This window comes from Carassius auratus, chromosome 1 (genome assembly GCF_003368295.1).
Source record: "Carassius auratus strain Wakin chromosome 1, ASM336829v1, whole genome shotgun sequence".
Lineage (NCBI taxonomy): Eukaryota > Metazoa > Chordata > Actinopteri > Cypriniformes > Cyprinidae > Carassius > Carassius auratus.
This window is the reverse complement of record NC_039243.1, coordinates 29,259,594-29,283,198: the sequence shown is the minus strand read 5'-3', so window position 1 is coordinate 29,283,198 and position 23,605 is coordinate 29,259,594. Positions and strand designations below refer to the sequence as shown.

The 23,605-nt window shown below is 38.1% G+C and overlaps 2 protein-coding genes and 1 long non-coding RNA gene across 12 annotated transcripts in view; 2 read left to right on the top strand and 1 right to left on the bottom strand.

Moving 5' to 3' along the window:
• LOC113106515 (receptor-type tyrosine-protein phosphatase S-like) overlaps nt 1-23,605 on the top strand; it is a 67,450-nt gene that overhangs the window by 30,270 nt on the left and 13,575 nt on the right. For 3 of the 10 annotated variants that reach the window (XM_026268522.1, XM_026268577.1, XM_026268533.1), the window contains 13 exons: nt 5,658-5,786; nt 6,837-6,982; nt 7,228-7,369; nt 8,510-8,695; nt 10,476-10,484; nt 12,009-12,026; nt 14,251-14,361; nt 14,550-14,561; nt 15,851-16,120; nt 16,969-17,550; nt 17,662-17,804; nt 17,890-18,031; nt 23,240-23,337. In XM_026268522.1, the coding sequence (XP_026124307.1) occupies nt 5,708-5,786; nt 6,837-6,982; nt 7,228-7,369; nt 8,510-8,695; nt 10,476-10,484; nt 12,009-12,026; nt 14,251-14,361; nt 14,550-14,561; nt 15,851-16,120; nt 16,969-17,550; nt 17,662-17,804; nt 17,890-18,031; nt 23,240-23,337 (1,938 nt within the window). In that variant the 5' untranslated portion in view covers nt 5,658-5,707. The remainder of the gene's footprint in view (nt 1-5,657; nt 5,787-6,836; nt 6,983-7,227; nt 7,370-8,509; nt 8,696-10,475; nt 10,485-12,008; nt 12,027-14,250; nt 14,362-14,549; nt 14,562-15,850; nt 16,121-16,968; nt 17,551-17,661; nt 17,805-17,889; nt 18,032-23,239; nt 23,338-23,605) is intronic. The other 7 variants (XM_026268549.1, XM_026268588.1, XM_026268557.1 and 4 more) reach the window with 4 other exon arrangements.
• LOC113106554 (uncharacterized) lies at nt 6,618-11,414 on the bottom strand. The gene is made up of 2 exons (XR_003292502.1): nt 10,669-11,414; nt 6,618-6,929 (listed from the first exon to the last, which is right to left on the bottom strand). It is a non-coding gene; the product is annotated as an uncharacterized LOC113106554 (long non-coding RNA).
• Nucleotides 18,594-23,229, top strand: LOC113106543 (receptor-type tyrosine-protein phosphatase delta-like). Its single transcript, XM_026268620.1, has 3 exons — nt 18,594-20,042; nt 20,993-21,016; nt 22,137-23,229. Exons 1-3 carry the CDS (start codon nt 20,012-20,014, stop codon nt 22,850-22,852), a joined length of 771 nt encoding a protein of 256 aa, XP_026124405.1. The 5' UTR covers nt 18,594-20,011; the 3' UTR covers nt 22,853-23,229.

The window sequence follows — 23,605 nt, the reverse complement described above, 5'->3', positions numbered from 1 at the left end:
GCCAACAACTCTCGATTGCCAATGTCATAATTAACCTCCGCAGGGGATAAACGGTGAGAATAATACGCGCATGGATGCACCTTTCCGTCTGAGGATGCGCGTTGGGATAACACTGCTCCTACCCCCACCTCTGACGCGTCGACCTCCACTATGAATTGACGTGAGCGATCAGGGGTGACGAGAATGGGAGCTGAAACAAAGCAGCTTCTCAGTTTGGCAAACGCAGCCTCAGCTGCGTTTGACCACCTGAACGTCAAACTAGGGGAGGTCAAGGCGGTCAGAGGAGCGGCTAGTTGGCTGAAATTGCGAATGAAACGCCGGTAAAAATTGGCGAACCCCAGAAATCTCTGCAGGGCCTTGCGAGACTCTGGGGATGGCCAATTTACCACAGCCTTAACCTTCTCAGGATCCATGCGAACACCCTCAGTCGAAATGATGTGTCCTAGAAAAGAAACAGACTGTGCATGAAAAACGCATTTCTCCGCCTTGACAAACAATCCATTCTCTAGCAACCACAGAAGCACTCGTCGTACGTGTTGCACGTGTTCCTGGAGAGACGAAGAAAAAATCAATATGTCATCCAGGTAAACATATATGAACAGATCGACCATGTCTCGCAACACGTCCTTAACGAGTGCTTGGAAGACTGCCGGCGAGTTCGTTAGCCCGAACGGCATCACGCAGTACTCAAAATGGCCTCTAGGGGTGTTAAAGGCAGTCTTCCACTCATCCCCCTCCCTGATGCGGACCAAATGATAAGCATTACGTAAGTCCAATTTAGTGAAAACGGACGCTCCCTGCAACCTCTCAAAAGCTGAAGACATAAGCGGCAAAGGATAGGTATTCTTTACCGTTATGTTGTTCAGCCCTCGGTAGTCAATGCAAGGTCGCAAGGATCCGTCCTTCTTTCCCACAAAAAAGAACCCCGCCCCCGCTGGAGAAGAAGAAGGGCGGATAAACCCCGTTGCTAGAGAACTGGATATATATTTCTCCATGGCCGCCGTCTCTGGAATAGACAAAGAATATAACTTGCCCTTAGGCGGAGAAGTACCTGGCAATAACTCTATCGCACAGTCATAGGGACGATGAGGAGGAAGAGAATCAGCACGAGACTTACTGAACACCTCCTTCAGGTCGTGGTACTCCGCGGGCACGCTAGCCAAATCCACTGCTTCCCCCTGAAACACAGACTCAGAAACATTAACACCAGCAGACAAAAGACAAGACAAATGACATTCCTCGCTCCAGCTAACCACGGATCCAAGGCGCCAATTGATCCTGGGGTTGTGTTTCTGAAGCCAGGTGTGACCGAGAACGATGGGGGATTGAGGTGAGTCCGTGATGTAAAATGAGATCTCCTCTGTATGGTTGCCAGATGTGATGAGAGAAACAGGTAAGGTGGTCTGTGTGATGACTGGTAGTCTGTGTCCGTTGAGAGCAAAGGGTGCAATGGGGTGTTTGAGGGAGGTGAGAGGAATGTTAAGCTTACAAGCGAACTTGAAGTCCATGAAACTACCCTCTGCCCCAGAATCCAACAAAGCGTGATGATCGAGTGCGTGGGTGGACCACCGTAGACTCACCGGAAGGAGTGTCGATGTAGATGAGGTCTTCCTGGCAGAGATCCCACCCGATAGTAGCCTCCGTTTTACTATCGGGCTTGGTCTTTTACCGGACAACGCTGGATGTGATGTTCTTGGCTGCCGCAGTATAAACATAGTCCCAGGGATCTCCGCCTGATCCTCTCCTCCCGGGAGAGCCGAGCTCGCCCCACCTGCATGGGTTCAAGATCTCCCGGTGGGCTGACCGCAACCTCTGAGCGCTGACACTGAGCCTCCGGTCTGTTCGCGAGAACTGCTCTCCCCCTCCGTCTGGCGGCTTGATCGAGTCGGTTGTCAACTCTGATGGTGAGGTCAATCAGGCTATTGAGAGAAGTGGGGAGCTCGACGGCGCGGATCTCCTGTTGGATGCGGTCAGCCAACCCATGCAGGAAGTGATCCCACTGCGCCTCTTCGTTCCACTTACACTCCGCCGCCAGGGTGCGGAACTCAATCGAGTAATCGGATACGGACCTGTCCTCTTGACGTAGGTCCGTGAGAAGTCTAGCCGCTTCCCTCCCGGCGACGGAGCGGTCGAAGACCCGTCTCATCTCCTCCGAAAGGGCGTGGAACGAGGCACAGCAGCTGTCTTGGTTCTCCCACACCGCCGTCCCCCAGAGGGCAGCCCTTCCCGTCAGTAGTGACAAGACGAATGCCACCTTCATTTCCTCGGTGTAGAACGTGCGGGGCTGCATGGCGAAGTGCAGAGAACAATGAGACAGGAATGATCGACAAAACTCTGGCTCACCCGCATATTTCTCAGGGATGGGGAGGCGTGGTTCGGGCTGGAAAATACCCCCGGAGACGATCGGCGGTGTGGGTGGCGTGGGAGGCGCAGCGGGTGGCGGTTGTTGTTGGTGTTGAGTCTGGAGAGCGAGCTCGGACACCTTCGTCACCATTGCTTGGAAGGCTCGACCCATCTCATCTATCGCCTTGTCTTGGCGATCCATACGACCCACGGCTCTCTGCAGAAATTCCTCCAGATGAGATGGGGAGCGATCGCCTGCTGCTTCCATGATGGTCAGATCCTACTGTAACGACAGGTAAAAGAGGAGGAAGCAATTGCAGGCAATCAGATGATGTTTATTAGAAAGAGAGTCCAGAATGTTGGCAATGGCAAGGAAGGTCTACGGTGGCGTGAGAAGAGCTGGATGGTGAAGTCGATGGTGCAGGTGAAGGTGGTCAATGGTTGAAACCAGGAACAGACCGGAACACTGACACGAGGACGACAACACGAACCCAATCCAGCACACGAACACGGAAGACGGTAATCCAACTAGGACACGGAGACATGAGAGAGGATCTGACAACAGAGAGAGAGCGAGGTGAGTATAAGTAGCTGAGGTGTGATGAGGATCAGCTGGAGCGAGACAATCAACACCCAGGTGATGACAATCAACTAAACGAGCACATGGAGACAACGTAAGTACAAAAACAACCACAAAACATGACACGGAGGAAACACTGGATTTCCTACCGTGACAGGATTGTGTAAAGCTGATGCGGAGTGTTTTCCAAATGAGGCAGATGGAGTGTATGTGTGTGTGTGTGTGCAGGTTTAGGGGTTTGAATGGCTTCAGTTTTACACAGGTCAGAGGTCAGACTGACCCATTTCCTCCACAGCAGAATACTAGCGTGTGGAAACACACATCATTTTGGGGGTTTGTACGTGTCACCGTTCCCCGTTTCCTACATCATCATGATTCCCTGCAGGAAGTGACACGTGTGGTCTTTTCTCTCTCAGTGCTGTAAAAGTGAAGGAAGCCTCAGAGAGCAGTGGAGGAATTAAATATAGATGGGACACAGGGGAGGCAGCACGGATGAGGGGGTCTGCAACCACTCTCTCTCTTAATGATGTGATGCGATGTGACAAGCATGGTGCTCATGGGGGCAGAGTTACCATAGCGATTCCCAACACTCCCCCCATCTGTGGCAGTCTCCCATGCACAGCATCCATATTTTATTTAACTTTTACTTAGTGCAGTTCAACTGCCCACCCAACTCTTTCTACCTCTCTCTCTTGTTCTCGTCGTTATATTTTCAGAAGCAAGATGCATTATACATTTATGGGCTGAATGTTATAATTATTGAGTTTACTGTAAAGTTTTCCAGCCTGCTAGAGAGAGAGGCCTTTAGGAGCTGTCTCAAATTATCATATATTACATGCTGTTTTTATACTTAAAGTTTTACAGAGTTATAATCTGAACTCTGTATAACTTTAAAATGATTTTTCTTCCCACGTTTGCTATAACCAGGACAGTTGTTATTGGTTTTTGTTCATCCTACTGTCAGCTTTCCCCTTATAAAACTTTTTCGTTAACTCAGCTGACAGTTGTAAAGTGTGTGTAATGGCAGATTGTTGTAATGTTTGTCACACAGCCGTGCTGCAGAACGAACACGATGAAGACAAAAGACTAAATGCATATCAAGAGAACAGCTACAACACAATTGATTCAGACAAGAACCCACCACAACTTAAGTACATGTGCAACAAGGATAATTAATGGCACACACCTGAACTAAAGGACGAAATCAAACTGATAACTATAATAACCAACACAACAGGGAAAATGTGCAAACTGAATAGTCCAAAGTGAGATTGTGACATTTTATCGCAACACTTAATACTAATAGAATAAGCGACAACATTCTGAAGTAAATTAAATGATTAGATGAAAATTCTGTATTTATGCCACTCTAAACACTTACCGTACCTTTAAAAGTGTTGGGTTCCTAACGACTTTTTAATGTTTCTGTAATATATTATAATTGTTTTGAAATTAGTCACCAAGTCTGCATTAATACTGTGAAATTCTACTGCAATATATCATTTTATATGGTAATATATTTAAAAATGTAACCTATTCCTGATGTTTGTGTAATGGTTTGTCTTATATGGGCAATAATGTAACTGTTGCGCATGTATTTTATTTGTGTGAATATAATATTTGCATGATGTTCATAGTATTAACTTAATAGTACTGTGAGTGTTAGGCTGGAGAGCGTTGCGGAGTTATTTACATTTTTACATTTATGCATTTAACAGACGCTTTTATCCAAAGCCACTTACAGTGCATTAAGGCTATAATGTTTTTTACCAGTATTTGTGTTCCCTGGGAATCGAACCCACAACCTTTTGTGCTGCTAACGCAATGCTCTACCACCATTTGTGTTCGCAGAAGCGGCTGTACAAGGCTGATTTTGAGATGATGTATTTATGCTCAAAGCAGAGAAGAAAACATTTTAGAGTAACTTTATAAGTAGTATGCAAGAAGTCTGTTGTGTGGATGAAAAATGATGCAGTCGATAGGAGTGGAGCTCGCTAAATCCGGGGGAGAACTCATAAAACAGGCCTTTTTAAAGGTGGAGTTCCCATTTGGGGAGGTCACTAATTTATCTTTAAATATCTGTGATGAAAGTGACATCATATGCTGCTATTGCCTTGATTGACTTTTGTTTTTAATAGCTATTAGCTAATAATAATTTGAAGATAGAGTACTTATAACTGCTAGCGAAACTAATTGACTAATTGATTAATTCTCTAACAAAGTCTTCCTCCCGGGACATTGATTTAAGACTATGAGCCAGATTGTGGACAAATCTGTCCGATTGGAAGCATGTAGAATAATAAAAAATAAAGGTGTAAAAGCACTCTGAAACATAAAACAACACTGACATTGATGTCAGTCACAGTTACAGCAAGAGTTTCAGTAAGTTGACTTTGAATATACATTATCACAAATCATATGGGCTTCTTTTATGCTGCTTTATTTATGTTTGTTTATTTGTTTCTTTTTTTTACTTATGTTTTGGAGCTCAACAGTCCTCTATTCAGTTTGGAACAACATTTGTTTTTGGGTGAACTATTCCTTTAATGCAAGCTCGACTACTCTCTGTCTGTGAAGGCTCTATGTTAAGTGACCACTCAGTGATTTGTGATCTGGTCCTCAGAGAAAGTCTTACACAAAGAGTACTAATTGATTGATGTAATCAATTCATGTCGTGCTGCGGCCTACACACGTGACTGACAGATATGTTTACTTGTTCACATGTTTACTTTAGGTTATGAGTGCACTTACAGCTTGGTGATCCACAGATAAGCCAATGAGAGGATGGCCAGAGGTCACATGATCTACAGAAGCGCCTACCAGCTGATTCTTCTGAGCGTGCTCCAGCTGGCACATGCGGAAAGTGAGTACACAGATGTCAAACAAGCATAAAACATAGGCAGAATCCTCTAAAACTCAAAATAATTGCTGGCTCTTTCATGATAAAGCGCAAAAGATAAAGGCACACTTCAATGCAGCTTACAGTGTAGCGTGCTATTAAAAATAAGGTTTCAGAGCATGCTAAGCAATTTCAATCGCTCTAAAGCAGTTGGAGGGATTATAATGCTGTCCTCCATTTGTTTCCTTCACCACACCAAATGTTCGGATCAGTGTTTACAAGACAACTCTGACTACGTAAAGAAATGACGTCAACATTTAATACATGGATTTTGATGCACGATAAAGCATTAAAGAAGATAATCAGATGGGCATTACGTTATTCTCTAGTAGAAGAGGAAAGAAGTACAGTTTTACAGTTTTAGTTGTTAAGAATTTAAATGTAGAATTTTTATTTGTAAAAACTATTTCAGTTAATAATACTTTATTAAATAGATTTTTTTAATGAAATTATTTTATAATAATTATTATAATAATTTTATTGTTCTCTATTTAGTCTTTTTAATTGTACTTTATAAAAATGTAAGAGTAATTGCACCCAAGGGCTTTCTAGTGTAAGCATTATCTGTGTCTATGAAAGCATGTAAAGTGAATTGATCGCACATCATCGGGGGTGATGACATGAAATTTCACCCACGCATTCACTTCATTGTTCTGTCTGAACCTGAGCTGGGCCTTTGGATAGTTACACATGCCATTAGTTTGGAGCTGATGGGCAGATTAATGTGCATCATCCTTAGATCGAGTGGATTAGCAACCGCTGCAGACTGCATCAATCACACCACTTACAGTATCTGCAGTTAAAATGCACTTTTAATGCACACCTGAAATCAGAGCCTGATTTTCAAAAACGTTTTATGATTTTAAAGACAGGTTTTTGTCATTTTTAACAAGGGAATGTGGTGAAAATGTGGTACATATTTTAAGACATGCCTTCCTTTTAAATGTGTGTTCACACATGCTTTGTTATTGCGTTCCGCTTAAACAGACAACAAATCTCTGTCTTCCTCTGCAGCTCCTCCTCAGTTCACTCGGACGCCCGTTGATCAGATAGGTGTTCAGGGGGGCGTGGCCTCCTTCGTATGTCAAGCCACAGGAGATCCGCAGCCTAGAATCACATGGAGCAGAAAAGGCAAAAAAGTCACCAACCAGAGATTCGAGGTAAACACATCTCAATTGTACAAAAATAAACCGTACAGACAGCTTGCTTACACATCAGCTGCATGGTTGTAACACTACTAAAGTGAGATTCCCACAGTACATTTCCTGTAACTTCACACATTTGCTCTGGCTCAAAGGATGCCATACACATGGTCTATAAAGACACACAGGCTATTCAGGGAGTTCCTAACACATTTCAGTGTGTGTGTGTGTGTGTGTGTGTGTGTGTGTGTGTGTGTGTGTAGGTGATAGAGTTTGAGGATGGTTCAGGGTCTGTGTTGCGAGTGCAGCCGCTGCGGACCCCCCGTGATGAGGCTGTGTATGAATGTGTGGCATCTAATGAAGCAGGAGAGATCAGCGCCTCCACACGGCTCAGTGTTCTCCGCGGTAGGTACACAATTCTGCACTGAGAGTATTCATAGGAAATACCAATTAGATAAAGTTTTTTATGCAGTGACCAATAAGCAAAATAATGGTGCATATGCAAATATAGGCCCACGCTGAATCTCTAAATCTATAAGGGCTTTAATCATTTTCTGTGTTGTTTTGGGGATAATTTTGTGGATATTATGCTTTTTTTTTTTTTTCACACTTTAAGGTCCAATTCTGCGGCTAGCAACTATGACTTTTGCATCAATAAACTGCTAATTTGCTGCTTATTAATAGTTAGTAAGGTAGTTGTTAGGTTTAGGTATTAGGTAGAATTAGGGATGTAGAATATGGCCAGGCAGAACATGTGCTTTATAAGTTCTAATAAACAGCCAATCTGTTAATAATAGGCATGCTAATAAATAACTTGTTAATAGGTCCTTATACTAAATTGTTACTTTTTTTATGTCAAAGACCCCAAAATATGATTATTTAATCCTAAAATATTATATATATATATATATATATATATATATATATATATATATATATATATATATATATAATTTAAATATATTTATATATATATATATATATATATATATATATATAATTATATATATATTTTTTTTATTTCTTACTTTTTTTTAAACTGTCTATAGAATAAGATAACTGATGTATTTCATAATTTCTGACTTTAGAAAACAAAATGAAACAGTAATAATATTACATGGTTAATAAAATGTGTTAATAGTTAAATTAATATATTACATTAATATATTAATATATTAAACTGAAATAATACCTTGGATAAAGCTTAAAATATCATCTTTAATACATATTCTGTGTGTGTGTGTGTGTCAATACATATATATATATATATATATATATATATATATATATATATATATATATATATATATATATATATATATATATATATATATGTAAAATTAAAACTAGTCTTAGATATATTGTTATTTTTTTATTTTTTTAAATAGTACCTGTTGGTGCTACAAGAATAGATCCTTAATGAATAAAGACTGAAAAAATGTGTGCTGTTTTGCACAAGATATGTATAAGATCACCTTCAGCTTGTAGAGATCTAATATACCTGAAGGCAGAGGTGTGAGTGTAATGTGTGTTTGTTTATTTCAGAGGACCAGCTTCCCGCTGGTTTCCCGTCTATAGATATGGGTCCTCAGCTGAAGGTGGTGGAGCGTTCTCGCACTGCTACCATGCTGTGTGCAGCCAGTGGAGCACCTGACCCTGAGATCACCTGGTTTAAAGATTTCCTCCCCATAGACACATACACTCACGGGCGGATCAAACAGCTGCGCTCAGGTGTGTGTGCTCATTTACACACTCTCTGTGCTCTTATTCTCCTCAGTTTTTTTAAAGGTGCACTTAGTAAATGTAGCTCTTTAAAAAAAGATTTTAAACAATGTACACTCACATGAGATGAAGAGTCATATCAGTAGCTTATAAAAAATGTTTAGTTCTACATGTTGAGATCACATGACCAGCTGAGTTATGTTTACACTTGAAACAAGCTACTAATATTAATGATATTAATAACAATAATATGATAATGTGTTTACTTCATATACATAATTCATTAGGGATGCACCAGTATTGAAATTTATACCGTTATGGTAGTAATTATGTTCATGTTGTGCGCAATATTGAACTTTACTATTTTGTTTGTATTTACAATTGATAACATTATAATATACATTGTGAAAATTGATTTTATTTTCATTTTCAGATTTGTTAGAGACTGAACAGTGTTATTAAATTAGCCGCTTTTAAAGATTACCTTGAAGTAGAAAATTAGCATTCATAAGTATCTAACTATATATAATTAACTGATACTGGATTAAATAAACGAAAAACAATAATAATCTAATATTATAGATTAATTCATGTGGTATTGATATACTGTACACTATTGCTTGAAAAGTTTGGGGTCAGTAAGATTTTAATTAATTTAATATTATTTATTCTTTTAAAGAAATTCATACTTTTTTCAGCAAGGATGCATTAAATTGATCAAAAGTGACAATAAAGACATTTATATATTATTTTTATTATTATTTTAAATAAAGGCTATTTATTTTAACTTTCTTTTCATCAAAGAATCCTGTAAACATTTCTACAAAAATATTAAGCAACACTATTATTTTTGTCTTCAGAATATTATAATGTTTTCTGAAGGGTCATGTGACACTGAAGACTGAAGTAATGATGCTGAAAATTCAGCTTTGCATCACAGGAATAAAATACATTTTAAATGCATTCAAATAGAATACAGTTATTTTAATATGTAATAATATTTCTCATTATTACTGTGTTGAGCAAAAACAGTTTTGGTAAGCATGAGACATTTTCAAAAACATTAAAAAGCCACCCCAAATTTTGAACGTGTGTATAGTGTTTATACTGTGCATTGCTATATGAGCAGACCCTGGAGCACAAAACCAGTCAAACATACATTGTATGGGTCAAAATTATAGATTTTTCTTTTATGCCAAAAATCATTAGGATATTAAATAAAGATCATGTTCCATGGAGATATTTTGTTGATCTCCTACTGTAATATATCAAAACTTAAATTTTGAAAAGTAATATGCATTGCTAAGAACTTAATTTGGACAACTTTAATGGTGATTTTCTCATTATTTTTATTTTTCAAATATTGTCATATCCTAACAACAGATGATCCTACATCAATGGAAAGCTTGTTTATTCAGCGTTCAGATCCTGTATAAATCTCAGTTTCAAAAGTTGACCATTATGACTGGTTTCGTGGTCCAGTGTCACACATCCTTTAGAAAACATAACAATAAAAGTACAAAGTAAGCAAAACAAGGAAAAGGTGATAATACAATATACATACACTAGACAACTCATAGCAGTGGGAAAAATCAATTGTCCGTGCAAGCAATCACTGTCAGACCAATTAAACAATTCCCATACCGCAAACCTCTTAAAGTTCATCTTTAAAGGAATCCCATAGCCTTTCTCACACACACACACACACAGTCTCAAACACACTGTTTTTGCTGTACGAGTACCTTAAGTGATAAATGTGCTGTCTCTTTTTCTGTGTTTTAATCTACAGAGTCATTTGGTAAGTGTGTTATTCTGAGGCACAACACACACTCACATGTTCAAGCTCCAAACAAACAAACATATAGTTCTTGGTAAAGCGCATGATGTATCTATATATTGTATTTCCCCTAACAGTACAGTCACCCTCTCTCCACACACATAGTCAGCACATAGTGTGTTCTGTTCACACACAGCAGTCTTACCTGAGCGCTGTCCCTCTAACATGTGAGGCTTCCACTCTCACTTACGTTTTCTCACTCCCTCCTTCACTAGCTCACTCTTTAACTTCTCCAAACGCTCACTGCCCTCGGCATTGGATTTCCTGCATCACTACCCCCTCACTCTTTCAGATCTCTCTCTCTTTCTCTTTCTTTCTTTCACTTTGTTGCCTAGATAGGTTTGAATGTCCCAATGCTGAATGTTACAGTGGCTTTTCACCCAAAACCGTGGCCTTTTTTGGCTTTCTTCTCTTTCTGGGCTTGAGTCTGCCTGTCTTAAGTCTCTGTGTTCTTTGCAATTTTTCAAAGGTATTTTCTCTGTTGCACTGGTTTTATGAACTAATAATCTAAACTAAATTATCGCTATGTCAATGACGGCTTGGTTGTAAACTTTCCGTCATGTTTTGTCAGTTGTATTTTCTCTTGCATTTAACACTTATACACCGATATCACAGCATCTTTAGTGGGAAGAGCTTTGATGTAGCAGATTCTTGGCTTTTTATTCCACTCTTCAGTCTTGTAATCTGGTTATTTAATTTAATAAACAGTCTATCATGAATTATTCAAATGCACTGCATTTGCAATCGGTTGTTTTTCTCTGAAACCATTAATTAGATTTCACAGGGCTGCTTTTTTCTTTATTTCTAATTCTAATCCTTATTTGCCCTTTTTATGGAAGTTTTTTTTTCTGCCACTGAATAAAAAAGGTCATTTTGACTTTTTTTTAAGTTTTTTTTCTCGCAATAGAGTTTGTGTCTCAGAATTCAGACAAAATAAATAAATAAATAAATAAATAAAGTAAAAAAAAAATGTGAAAAAAATAAAATAAGGTCAGAACTGTGATTTTTAGAGTTTAGATTATGCAGAAAGTTGCATTTACCTTTTTAATTTTTTATTCAGTGGCGGAAACAGGCTTCTATATTTTTTATTGTGGGAATGGTTAAAAGGATTTCTGAAACAGGGATATGCAATAAACCAGATCAGAGCATTTTTTTTATTACGTTTATATATGTATATATATATATATATATATATATATATATATATATATATATATATATATATATATATATACATACATATATATATATTAAATTATATTTGAAAACATCTCATAAAAACTCAACATACACTTTGCACTTAAGACATGAAGAGTCTCCCTCCTCCCTCTTTCTCTTTCTTGCACTCTTTCTTTTTGCTGTTTTTTACCCCTCTATCTTTCTGCTCTCTCTCTCTCTGTCACTCTGTCTGTTTGTCATTCTCCCTCGCTGCACTAACTCGTCTTCTCTTTAATCTCCCATCTGCTTTCATTCTCACACATCCAGGGGGTACACCTATCCGAGGTAAGAGACTAAAGCAACCCACCACATCTATCTACACCTTACCACTCTCTTTCTCTCTGCCTCTTCCCTTTCCTCTTTCTCTCTCTCTCTTTCTCTCTCTGTTTGACTAACCATGTCATTTTCAGAGACTGTGTTTATCATGATTAATGTTCTGTTGCCATGTAAAACTACCTCCCCTTTCCAATGATCTAATCTGAATGTGATATTTTCATGGTATCAATTGACATTAATTATGTGAGTGGATAGAAATCATTTGAAATATCTACTTAAAATGAAAGAGGAGAGAGATTTACTTTTTTATTTCAGGGGCAGATTTGTAAAGAACCCTGTGACACATGTCTAGTGCAGTTTTCTTTCTTGTGGGTGATGCATTACTCTTTGAAACAGGAAGCGTGAGCAGGACATATCGAAATGCTCATCCCTGAAACATTCAAGAGGATATTATTGGATACAAATTTGAGAGTCCTCTTTAGTTTTTGGTCTGTTGTCCTTGAAAGCTATACATTTTAAATGTGTATATTACATAATAAAGCTTATAGCCGGGGACAAAAAGCGAAGAAAATCTACTTTTTTTTTGTCCCCCTCCAGTCCAGAATAGTTGCATCATTGCTTAAAAGGAAAAATATAATATATACAGTATGCTGTAATTTGACTTTGAACTGATGTTTTTGAGCTAAATAATGGGAGCAGAGAAGAGACTAACTAAATTATCCTGTATTATCTTGTATTGTGAAATATAGACCATTAGGTTTGCAATTTCAGTGACATGCTTGAAATTCTTTGCTCAAATTAAAACATTTGATCAGCTTTTGCTGTTTTTCTCATGCTCTTCCGATCCCTCTGCGGATCTTTTTACTTCTTTCTCCCTCTTATTAAACATCATTTCATTTTCCAGCTAACAATTTCTTTGTGGATGACAAATCAGGCTATTTTTTATTTTTATGTAATATTATTTAAATAACATTGTTAAAAGAGGCTGACTGCTTTTCTTTTTCTCTTACGCAAAGACACTTGTTAGACTTTCATTTTTCAGATATTAAGGCAATATCTTGTTTATGTTGTTATTGGAAAACTGTTACCAGTTTTATATATATATATATATATATATATATATATATATATATATATTAGGGCCGGGACTCGACTAAAAAAATTAATCTAATTAATTAGAGGCTTTGTAATTAATTAATCGAAATTAATCGCATTTTAAATCGCATATAAATATTTGACCTGAGAACAGTGAGAAGTAATTTTTTTTCACATGGATTTATAGTATACCATTGAATAATGACTGAATACATAAGCTTAAGCAACAAAATATTGTTTATTTTTGTTCAACCAGGTCTAGCAGACCAGTGCAATTTTTGCCATGAAGTGTAACAATAGCATATTTAGAAACAATTTAGAAATAGTACATTTCAGAAATTCAGGAAGCTTATAGGTGCTGGAACCTTCTGTAAAGAGTTTTTTAAGTAAAACACAATACTGTCAGTTACATTCAGAACATTGGAAACACTGACTATTAGAAAACATCTCTCTGTTGCTTCAGAGGCCATAACATACTAAGTCCAACTCTCAATAACCTTGCCCAAAACGATAAAGAGTTCAACATAAACTGTTGCACCAACAAAATAATACATAGTTCAACATAAAGTGTAAAGTCCACGCTAGCTGCTATATGTTTTGCGTTGAGGTGATACTTGAGGCTCGATGTGCTGCAGTGATATGCGAAAGCTAGTTGGTGCTCCAGTATAATCGGTCCGCCGAAACTCATCCAGTGAGAAACGTTCCACGGTGCAAAAATAAGTTATTAAAAATGCGGGATTTTTTTTCTGTAATTAATTAATCTTAGTTAACGCACTATTTTTTGTGTAATTAATTAATCTCAATTAACGCGTTAAAGTCCCGGCCCTATATATATATATATATATATATATATATATATATATATATATATACTCTGATACCACTGTCATGCTAAACAGTTTGTGTGGGAGGAATGTGTTGTGACGGGATAAACTGTAAAGTAAATACAGAAATATAAGACATGACAGATGACACTATCATGATAGAATTGCTTACTAACTTTGCGAAACGTATATATGCCTGTCTATAGAGCTTAACTTGTACACAACCCAAAACATTATTTCCGAAGGACTGGGCTGGTGGCAAAGTCTGTGTGTGTTGTAAATGAAAATGCCTTTATATGTGCGTGTGTATCCAGGTGCACTTCAGATTGATCAGAGTGAAGAAACTGATCAGGGTAAATACGAGTGTGTCGCGACCAACAGCGAAGGAACACGCTACTCGGCGCCAGCTAACCTTTACGTCAGAGGTACAGCTTTGAGTTACTTATTTGAGTGCTGTAGAATCAGAAAATGAAAGTTGTAATTAACACATTCTTATGAAGAGATACAGAGAATCTGTGTAGTCTGATTTTTCTTAGATCATCTGTTCTTAACTTATTGATCATGTGTTTATTTTTCCTTGTTGGCTCATTTCTCACTGCCGACTCCTCTGTAGAGTTAAGAGATGGTAAGTGCTCTTCCTCTCAAATCCAACTCTGTGTTTCTTACTCTAATCTAAGTCTCAGACTCTCACATCCACATAGTCTAATCCTTCCCTTCCCTCCGGACAGTCCAACTCACTCTCCAGATCTTAATACTGCATATCAATTCAACATTTTTCACCTGATCCTACTTAACTGCATTCCATAACATCATGCTAATAGCAAATGATAATGCCATGCACTCATCTGAAATTGTGTCCATCGAAACAATTTTTTTTTAAATGTATTGCATACATTCATCAGAGGTTATGCATTTAATTATAGAACACTGAGACATTGCAGCACCATCATTTTTTGTATTTTCACAATTTATTGTAAAAGCAGGGGAGAGAAGGGTACAGATTTGTTCCCAGAAAAAATCTAATGCAGTAGAGGGAAAATTTATTATAAAATATATATAATATATTTCATGGTGTATTAATGCAATTACAAGAAAGCAGCCCTAACATAGAACCATAAAAATGCTTAAGTATTATATAGAAATATGACACTTTACACTAAGGTTCCATTTGTTAACATTAACTAATAATAAAAAAAAATTCTTAAGCATTTATTAATCTTAGTTAATGTTAATTTACATTTGCTGGCATTATTAAAATCAAAAGTTGTTTTACTGTAATAAATGTATATATTACATAAAGTTATACTACATTAAATACATTTTATTATTTAACACTCCTGAGCTAACATGAATTAACAATTAAATTTTATACAAATATGATTTAGAATACAATTTAAGATAAACAAATAAAAATTAGAATCTAACATAAATTAAAAAAAAAATAACAAAAATGACTGATGCGTCCCAGTTTTATTTTGTATATTATTAGCATTTTCATAAAGCAGACTTGAATTTGTCTGGCACACTTTACCCCACAAGAAAAATTGTCTTGAAATTCTTCATGGCTAATTCTTAGCAAAATGTCCCTGATTTGTACTCTAGCAGTTCACCAACTTTTATAATATATTTTTAAACCTAAATAAATTTGCTTTAACATTAAAATAATTTGAGTTGCCATGTGGAATATGTATGTTGAGCTGTATTTGATGGGTCCTTTCTAATTATATAGTCACGTCACAAAAAGTCTGGCACATAAAAGCCACATCGTATCCCACTCTTCTGTACAGCACAGATTGATATCCTGCAGCGTACAACATCTTGAGGGTGTATCCTATTCAACGCAATGCTCTCTGTAGCATTAATAATGTCTTTAGGATGAATTACTAAATGGCTCACTGTCTCTCACACCCTCAGTGCGTCGCATCCCTCCTCACTTCTCAGTGCCACCGATGGATTATGAGATCATGCCGGGAGGAAGTGTGAATATCTCCTGTCAGGCAGTGGGCGTCCCTATGCCATATGTCAAGTGGATGCTGGGATCAGAGGATTTGACTCCAGAAGATGACATGCCTATTGGGCGGAATGTTTTAGAGCTCACAGATGTAAGCCAGTCTGTCAACTACACGTGTGTGGCCATGTCGACTCTCGGAGTTATTGAAACCATTGCTCAGATCACAGTTAAAGGTACGCAGGAGTGATGTTAAAAGATTCTTTGAAAATGCATAATGTTATTGAAGAAAGTGAGATCATTTAGTTAAGCAATATGTTCCATGGGCAGAGCCAATATTTAGGAAGCAGGGTGGGTGATGATTGTTCCAAAGCCTAGAGAGCTGCCTTGCTGTCTAATGCCTGGCTTACTAAAGTCGACGACTTGGAACACTCTTCAAAGACAACAACTCACTCTGAGAGCACACAGAATCAACATTTCTCTCCCTTTATTCACCATCTTATTTTTATTTATTTTTTGGTCTGACTGAGCTTGTTTCAGTGCATTGAGATTGCCTTCCTTGAAAAAATAAATAAATTTCCGCTTTAATTTGGCCAAAAATAGCTTTTTAGGAAGCAGTATAATTGTTGTTTTTTAGAAAGTAGTCTCGTATGTTTACCAAAGCTGCTTTTACTTTATCAAATATGCAGTAAAACAGTTATATAGTGTGAAATATTATTGATTTAAAATAAGTTTTCAATTTTAATATATTGTAAAATGTAAATTATTCCTGTGATGATGGCAAAGCTGGATTTTATGAGCCATCACTCTAGTCTTTGGTGTCCTTTAGAAATCATTATAATATATTGATTTGATTCTCAACTAAAATTCTTATTCTTATTCTTATTATATTTGAAGTTATTATGAGTCTGTAATGTCATGTTTGATCAGTTTAATGCACGCTTGCTTAATAAAAGTATAAATGCATGTTACTGATCCCAGATGTTTGAACAATTTTCACTTAAATGTGTTTATTATTAAATTATTATTTAATATTTCAAATCTATTTCACCCTAATTTATCCATCTCTTCCTTCCTTCCGTAGCCCTTCCCAATCCTCCAGGAGCTCCAGTTGTCATGGAGCGATCTGCCACCAGCATTACTCTAATGTGGGACAGTGGAAATCCACTTCCTGTCTCATATTACATCATCCAGTATCGTCCCGCCTCCTCCACCGACCCCTTTAAAGAAATTGATGCCATAGCAACAACTCGTTACAGCGTGGGTGGACTCAGCCCCTACTCACACTACCATATCCGGGTCATGGCGGTGAATTCGATTGGCCGCGGCCCACCGAGTCAGACCGTGGAGGCTCGCACGGCCGAACAGGCGCCTAGTTCCCCTCCTCGTCGCGTCAGAGGTCGGATGCTGAGTGGTTCCACGGCGATGGTGCAGTGGGAGGAGCCAGAGGAAGCCAACGGTCAGGTGGTTGGTTACAGGGTGTATTACACATCAGATTCATCGCTGCTTGTGAACCAATGGGAGAAGGAAATGGTTCGAGGGGCCAATTTTTTGAACATACGAGACCTGACACCAAACAAAACCTATTATATTAGAGTTCTCGCCTTCACCGCAGTGGGAGATGGACCTCTTTCCAGCGACCTGCACATCATTGCCAGGACAGGAGGTGCGCAGAATGTGATATTAGGATTATTTTATAGATTCTAATATTGCAGCCTATTTTGTTTGTGTTGCATCATTCTCCAAGCATCATCTTTCTTCCTCCTCTCATTTCTAGTCCCATCCCAGCCCACAGAGCTGAAGGCAGAGGTGAAATCAGAGACTAGCATTCTTCTGTCGTGGATCCCTCCTGCTCACAGCGGCACAGATGCCATCACTGGCTATGAGCTCATTTACAGGCTTGGAGACCAGCCAGAGCAGGTACACACAGACGCACACATACAAAATGTTTTCATTTTTGTAGCGTCTGCTTTTATGCTAATTACTTTAACCCTCTATCTTCCAGAAAATATCATTTGATCCCAGCTCTAGTTATCTGCTGAAGAATCTGAAGCCGTTTTCTACTTACATATTTCAACTAGCAGCGCGCAGTAAACACGGCCTAGGAGCGTTCACCAGTGAAATCACAGTTCAGACTCCACAAACACGTATGTACTGTGCAGACTGCAGACAGTTTGGGGGCTTTTTTTGGAAGAAGTTGTCATTTTTGTTAAGTTAAATTGACAGTAAAGGCATGTATAATATCATAAAAGAATGCTGCCCTTGTGAACTTTACATCCTTTGAATCCTGAAAAAAATGCATCATGGTTTCCACAAAAATATTAAGCAGCTGTTTTCAATATTGATAATAATAAGAAATGCTTCTGAAGGATCATGTGACATGAAAAGCTGGAGTAATGGCTGCTGAAAATTCTGCTTTGGCATCACAAGAAAAAATTGCATTTTAAAATATATTAAAATAGTAAGCAGATATTTTCAATTGTAATATTATTTCACAGCATTACTGTTTTGATTTTTCATCAAGTAAATGCAGCCTGGGTGAGTGTAAGATACTTCTTTCAAAAACATTCAAACGTCTCACTGATTGTAAACTTTTGAACAAGGACATAAAAGCTATGGGATGACAGCATTCAAATTTAACAGGTAATTAATACAATAAACAAAATAATTAATCATAATTAAATAGATAATACAGATAATAAACTTATAACTACACCCCAATTTATAGTTTATATTTATAAAAATTTGAACTGTACATAACAATAAGGAGTGGGATTTAAATAAATTAGTCATGAGCCTCTTTGTGTACCTGTCAGTATGATCAGATTCACTTATATGAATCAGTTTCCCCTTGCTAGACATGGAAGAGCAGAGTTAAAGAGAGCATGTTTTTATTACCTTTGTTCACTCAGCTGCAGAATTTTGGACACATTGCTACTGTTGGCAATTATTGATTTTTACTGTGAAAGCAATACACTAAACTAAAAAAACAGCTGTCAAGTTAATGAAAATTGGAGTGAGTTTAGTCAGTAACTCTCCAAAACTGGTCCACAGACTCGCGTATAACACAAAGCAGTCTGCTTTTGGTAATGTCATCCCTCCTGTCTAACAAGGTGACAGATGTAGGTGGATGGGTTAAGTGTAGAGAGCAGGTAAGAGCAGGAAAGGATCTGGAAAGAAGGAGTCACACAAGTAAGTTTTATGTTAAATGTATTTGTTTCTTTTTTATGTCAGTTTACCATATGTGGACCGGTCATTTGGAGTTTGATGTCTTAATTTATTTTACCACAGCATTTTATGTCTATTCCGTCTTTTTTTGTCTCGTCTTTCCACACATTCACATTCACAACAACACTAAAACTAACCATCGCTGCTTCAACACACGATTATACCCGCCCACTTCTCTAACCACCCAATCAGAGTCCATACCCCCTCCCCAGGAAGTCACATGCATAAGCCCCTCCTCCACAAGTCTATTGCTCAGCTGGGCTCCACCCCTCACAGATGTAAATGCAAGCATAACTGGATACTCCATCCGATATGTGGCAGTGGAGAAAGACCTTGTACAAATGATCTCGGACATCCCGTCTAACTGTTTCCGGTACCGGATAGAGGGGCTGAAGAAAGGGACCCTGTACTCCATGACAGTTGCTGCCTTTACTGACACAGGTCAAGGGCTTGAGATATTGATCCGCACAAAGGAAGATGGTATGTCTATATGACAGTGCCTTAATTTTACCCCCTGGCCTACCAAAGACACATTTGTCCTCCCAACATTTGCCTTATCCTGAAACAACTGAATGCAGTATTCCTGACTTCCCAAGATGCTCTTTGGATTTCCTGCTTTAAGGATTTTTCCATCTGCATAAATAATTGCTTTTTTGCACCCTGCTCAGATCCCTTTTCATGCCACAAGCTCTTTCCAATGAATTGAACCCTGACACCAAAAGCTCTTTTCCTCTTCTGTCCTTCTCCTGTGAGCTGGAAGGAAAGCTCAGCTGTGACTGCATGTCCTTTACTAAAATGCCCTTTAGTGCCCAGTGCACCACCACGGGGTGTGGATGTGGGGGTCTTAAACGCCACCTCTGCCAGAGTCTCATGGAAACCTCCAGTTGCTGAGCGACAGCATGGAAGGAACTCCTACTGAGAGACCCGCAGGTAGGAGACATCACACATGCACACACACGCACACGCACACGCACACACACACACACACACACACACACACACAAACACTTATGAAGTCATTATGTGCTGCAAACCTTCTTTAGAAACATGATGTTTATTTTTGGTGACTTGTTCTCATTATGACAAAGATAAAGAATATTTTAATCGAGGACGCTAAAAATTTAAGCACAACTACTTCACAATTTTGACTGTGACTTAAAAAATCCTGTAAATTTGAAGGAATGTATAATAGATATGTATGTATTTATATTTATTTACAGTGTATTCATGTGTAAAAAATTCAATGCATATGTAAATACATGTAAACATAATTTACTGATAGCTAACTGTTTTGTTAATAGGCACAAGGTTTATCCAACTCATTCTGTATAAACTTGAAAAATGTCAATACCATCACGCAAAATATAAAAAAATTCACTCCATCGCATATATCAAAATGAACTTGATCAAGGACGTGATACATTTTTGATCAAGGACATGTGATGAATATTTTCATCACATAGTTGTTTCATAGATGTTTTTTATTTTTCAAGGTTTCAAGTAGTGCCACTAATTGAAGAAACCCTCACATATATTAGAAATATGATGCAGATCCCATCTATCACTTGATCTGGATGATCACTTTGTTTGTTTGTCAGTAATTAGGCTTCTTAGCTCAGCTAATGCTCTCTAAATGGACTTTAATGTGCCTAAATCATCAGATAACATCAGTATATGCTTATTATCCGCATGCTAGGACAGAACCTCTGATAACAATCTCGAAAACCAAGAGCCTTAAAACCACCATGTAATTGTTCCAGTAAACCTTTCACACTATTTATTCTCAGTAGACCTTTATTCTTTGTGTTGTTGTGTATAATCATATTACATCTTGGCATTTACTTCAATTTGAACTATCTGTGTCTTGTTTTTGTAAACAGCCACAGAACGAGTCGAAACAATATGTGAGTATATCTACTTTGAACATGACCCAAAATTTTAATATGTATATTTACATGAATAAAAGTCCCTTCAAGGCAAATTAGTTCCTTCTGCAGCTATCTTGGTTGTTAATCTTATTTCATCTTGTCAGTAGGCATGTAAGGCTTCTGTACTTGAATGGGATAAAATGGGATCTAAAAAATGTAATCTGATAACTTTTCAATAAAGTGAATCGAATTGATAAGATAACAATAATAGCTTCTATAGATGCTGTACTAAAATAACAGTCTCTCTCATTGAGCATTGTGATTCAGCAAAAAAATTTTGTTATCCTTATTTAGTCTCTGATATGAATACATGTTGTCCAGTAGGATGTATATATATATATATATATATATATATATATATATATATATATATATATATATATATATATATATATATATATATATATATATTTCTTTATGAAAGGAGAAAATTTGAGGATTGCACTTTTGCTCTTTTCAATGGTATTCTTCCTTTCCGTTGCTCTTAACCACTGCGACTGAATATTGAGTTGTTGTGTTTTTTTTTTTTTTTTTTTTTTTTTTTTAAGCTGTGTTTCATAAATGAATCATTCAGAACAATTTTGCGAACTGGTTCAAAGGTTTAACTGAATAGATCTCCACTGGATAAACATTCAAACCGATTTTGTCCCAACTGCATCAAATAATTCACTGGAAAGCATACTACTTCTATTAACTTAAAAATGCACCTAGGAAAACTTTTGTGGATGTCAAGATCTTTTGTGAATCTCATTAGATACTGAGTCCATGACTTTACAGTTCAACCAATTTGTGACCAGATAAAACTCCAAGAGTTACTTCACTCATTAAAGCTATGGTGAATGTCAGTATTTCAGTGAATTAATTCATAAGGACATTTCAATTAGTCATTTTTCAAATTTGAAATCTTCAGTCCCAATTCATTGTAATTCCATAGAAAAGCTACTTTTTTCTTTTGCGTATTGCTTTTTTGGGGATTTTTGGGTGAACTAATTGTTGAAGTAACCACAAAATCAAGTGTATCACTTACCCAACACATATCTTTGCTGCAGTGCTGCATATTCAGTGTTGATCTAAATTATTGTTCTCTACTCCACAGTGCCAGGTTTGCCCCTGCTTACAGTCGCTCCATCAGAGGATGGTTCTGCGCTGCTAAATTGTCAGCCTCCTCCTGCTGGTCTATCCCCTGTGCTGGGTTACAGGCTCTCATATGGCCAGGACGACCCGACCTCAGACTCCTTCATGGTGCAGGAGCTAAACGCTGAGAAACACAGTGACACCGTCTCATCTCTGAGCGCAGGGGTGCTGTACGTGCTCCGACTTGCGGCCCGTACTATATGGGGTTACGGTTCAAGCACTCAGGTCACACTTCTAACACCAAACGTGGTGCCTACAGCTACAGATGACATGGTAACAGCCCCGGGGACAACAGATGCTCAGAATGTGAGCGCACAGGAACCCATTCCACTTTTGGCCAACTTGACAGCTGAAGGCATCAACTCCTCGTCTGTGATCCTGAGATGGGAGCCACCAAAAAGCTCTGAGCGTATCCAAGTTTACCGCGTGTGGTGGGCTGTCTCTTATGGTAACGGCACAGACATTACCATGGAATCGGACGTTTCGGAGGCCACAGTGGTTCTAAATGGCCTAAGTCCAAATACTGAGTATGTGGCGAGAGTGTGTTTGCTTAGCAAAAACGGCCCTGGGCCCTATAGTCTCCCCTTATCCATCAAAACACAACCAGCACGGGACGGTAGGACTCACGTACTGTATATCCTCACACACAAACATTTACATTCAGGCAACCCTTACTAAACAGAATCACTACATTTTCATTATTCTGTTTCTGTCTGGTCTTTGTGGGTCTGAGTCTCATATTTGGCGATGTCCATTAAGTGCAGAGAAAAGGTGAGAATCTTTCTGTAGATGGATCTAGGTGAATATGGATTGCTCCATTATCTGGTAAGACTGCTGTGGTAAAGGTGATGAATTCTTGTCAGCACTATGAGAAGAAAAAGTGACTAGCTTTTTTCTCCTGTAAACCTGATGAAGTGGGAAATGTTTTTAGTAGAAACAGCTGGAAATATTCTCTGATGTTCTTCATGAATGCTTTAGCGATGTTGGAGGCCAGAGGTTCTGCTCGGGTGAGCTGAAGTATTGATGTCTTGATCTGTTGTTTTTCTCTCTGTCTTTCTTAATTAGTGTTTGCCGTGAACTTCAGAGTGAAAGCTGCTATGAAGACTTCAGTGCTGCTGAGCTGGGAGTCGCGGACCACCAGTAATAAAGCACTGTCTCTCGTTGTAAGTACTGCAAAATACAGTACTTTTCTGTGTATGCATATGTGTGTGTGTTTGTTTGTGTGTGTGTGCATGGGTCAGGTTTTGTTGAAAATCTAATTGGCCCCCTAGTAGACCCCGGACCCCTGGTTGAGAATCACTGGCTTAGACGACAGACGATATCATTAGCTCAGTATAAAAACAAACTTGTGGGTGTGTTTGTGTGTGTGTGTGTGTGTGTGTGTGTGTTGTTCCTCCATTACCACCCTTTCATGCAACATATTGAGATGGA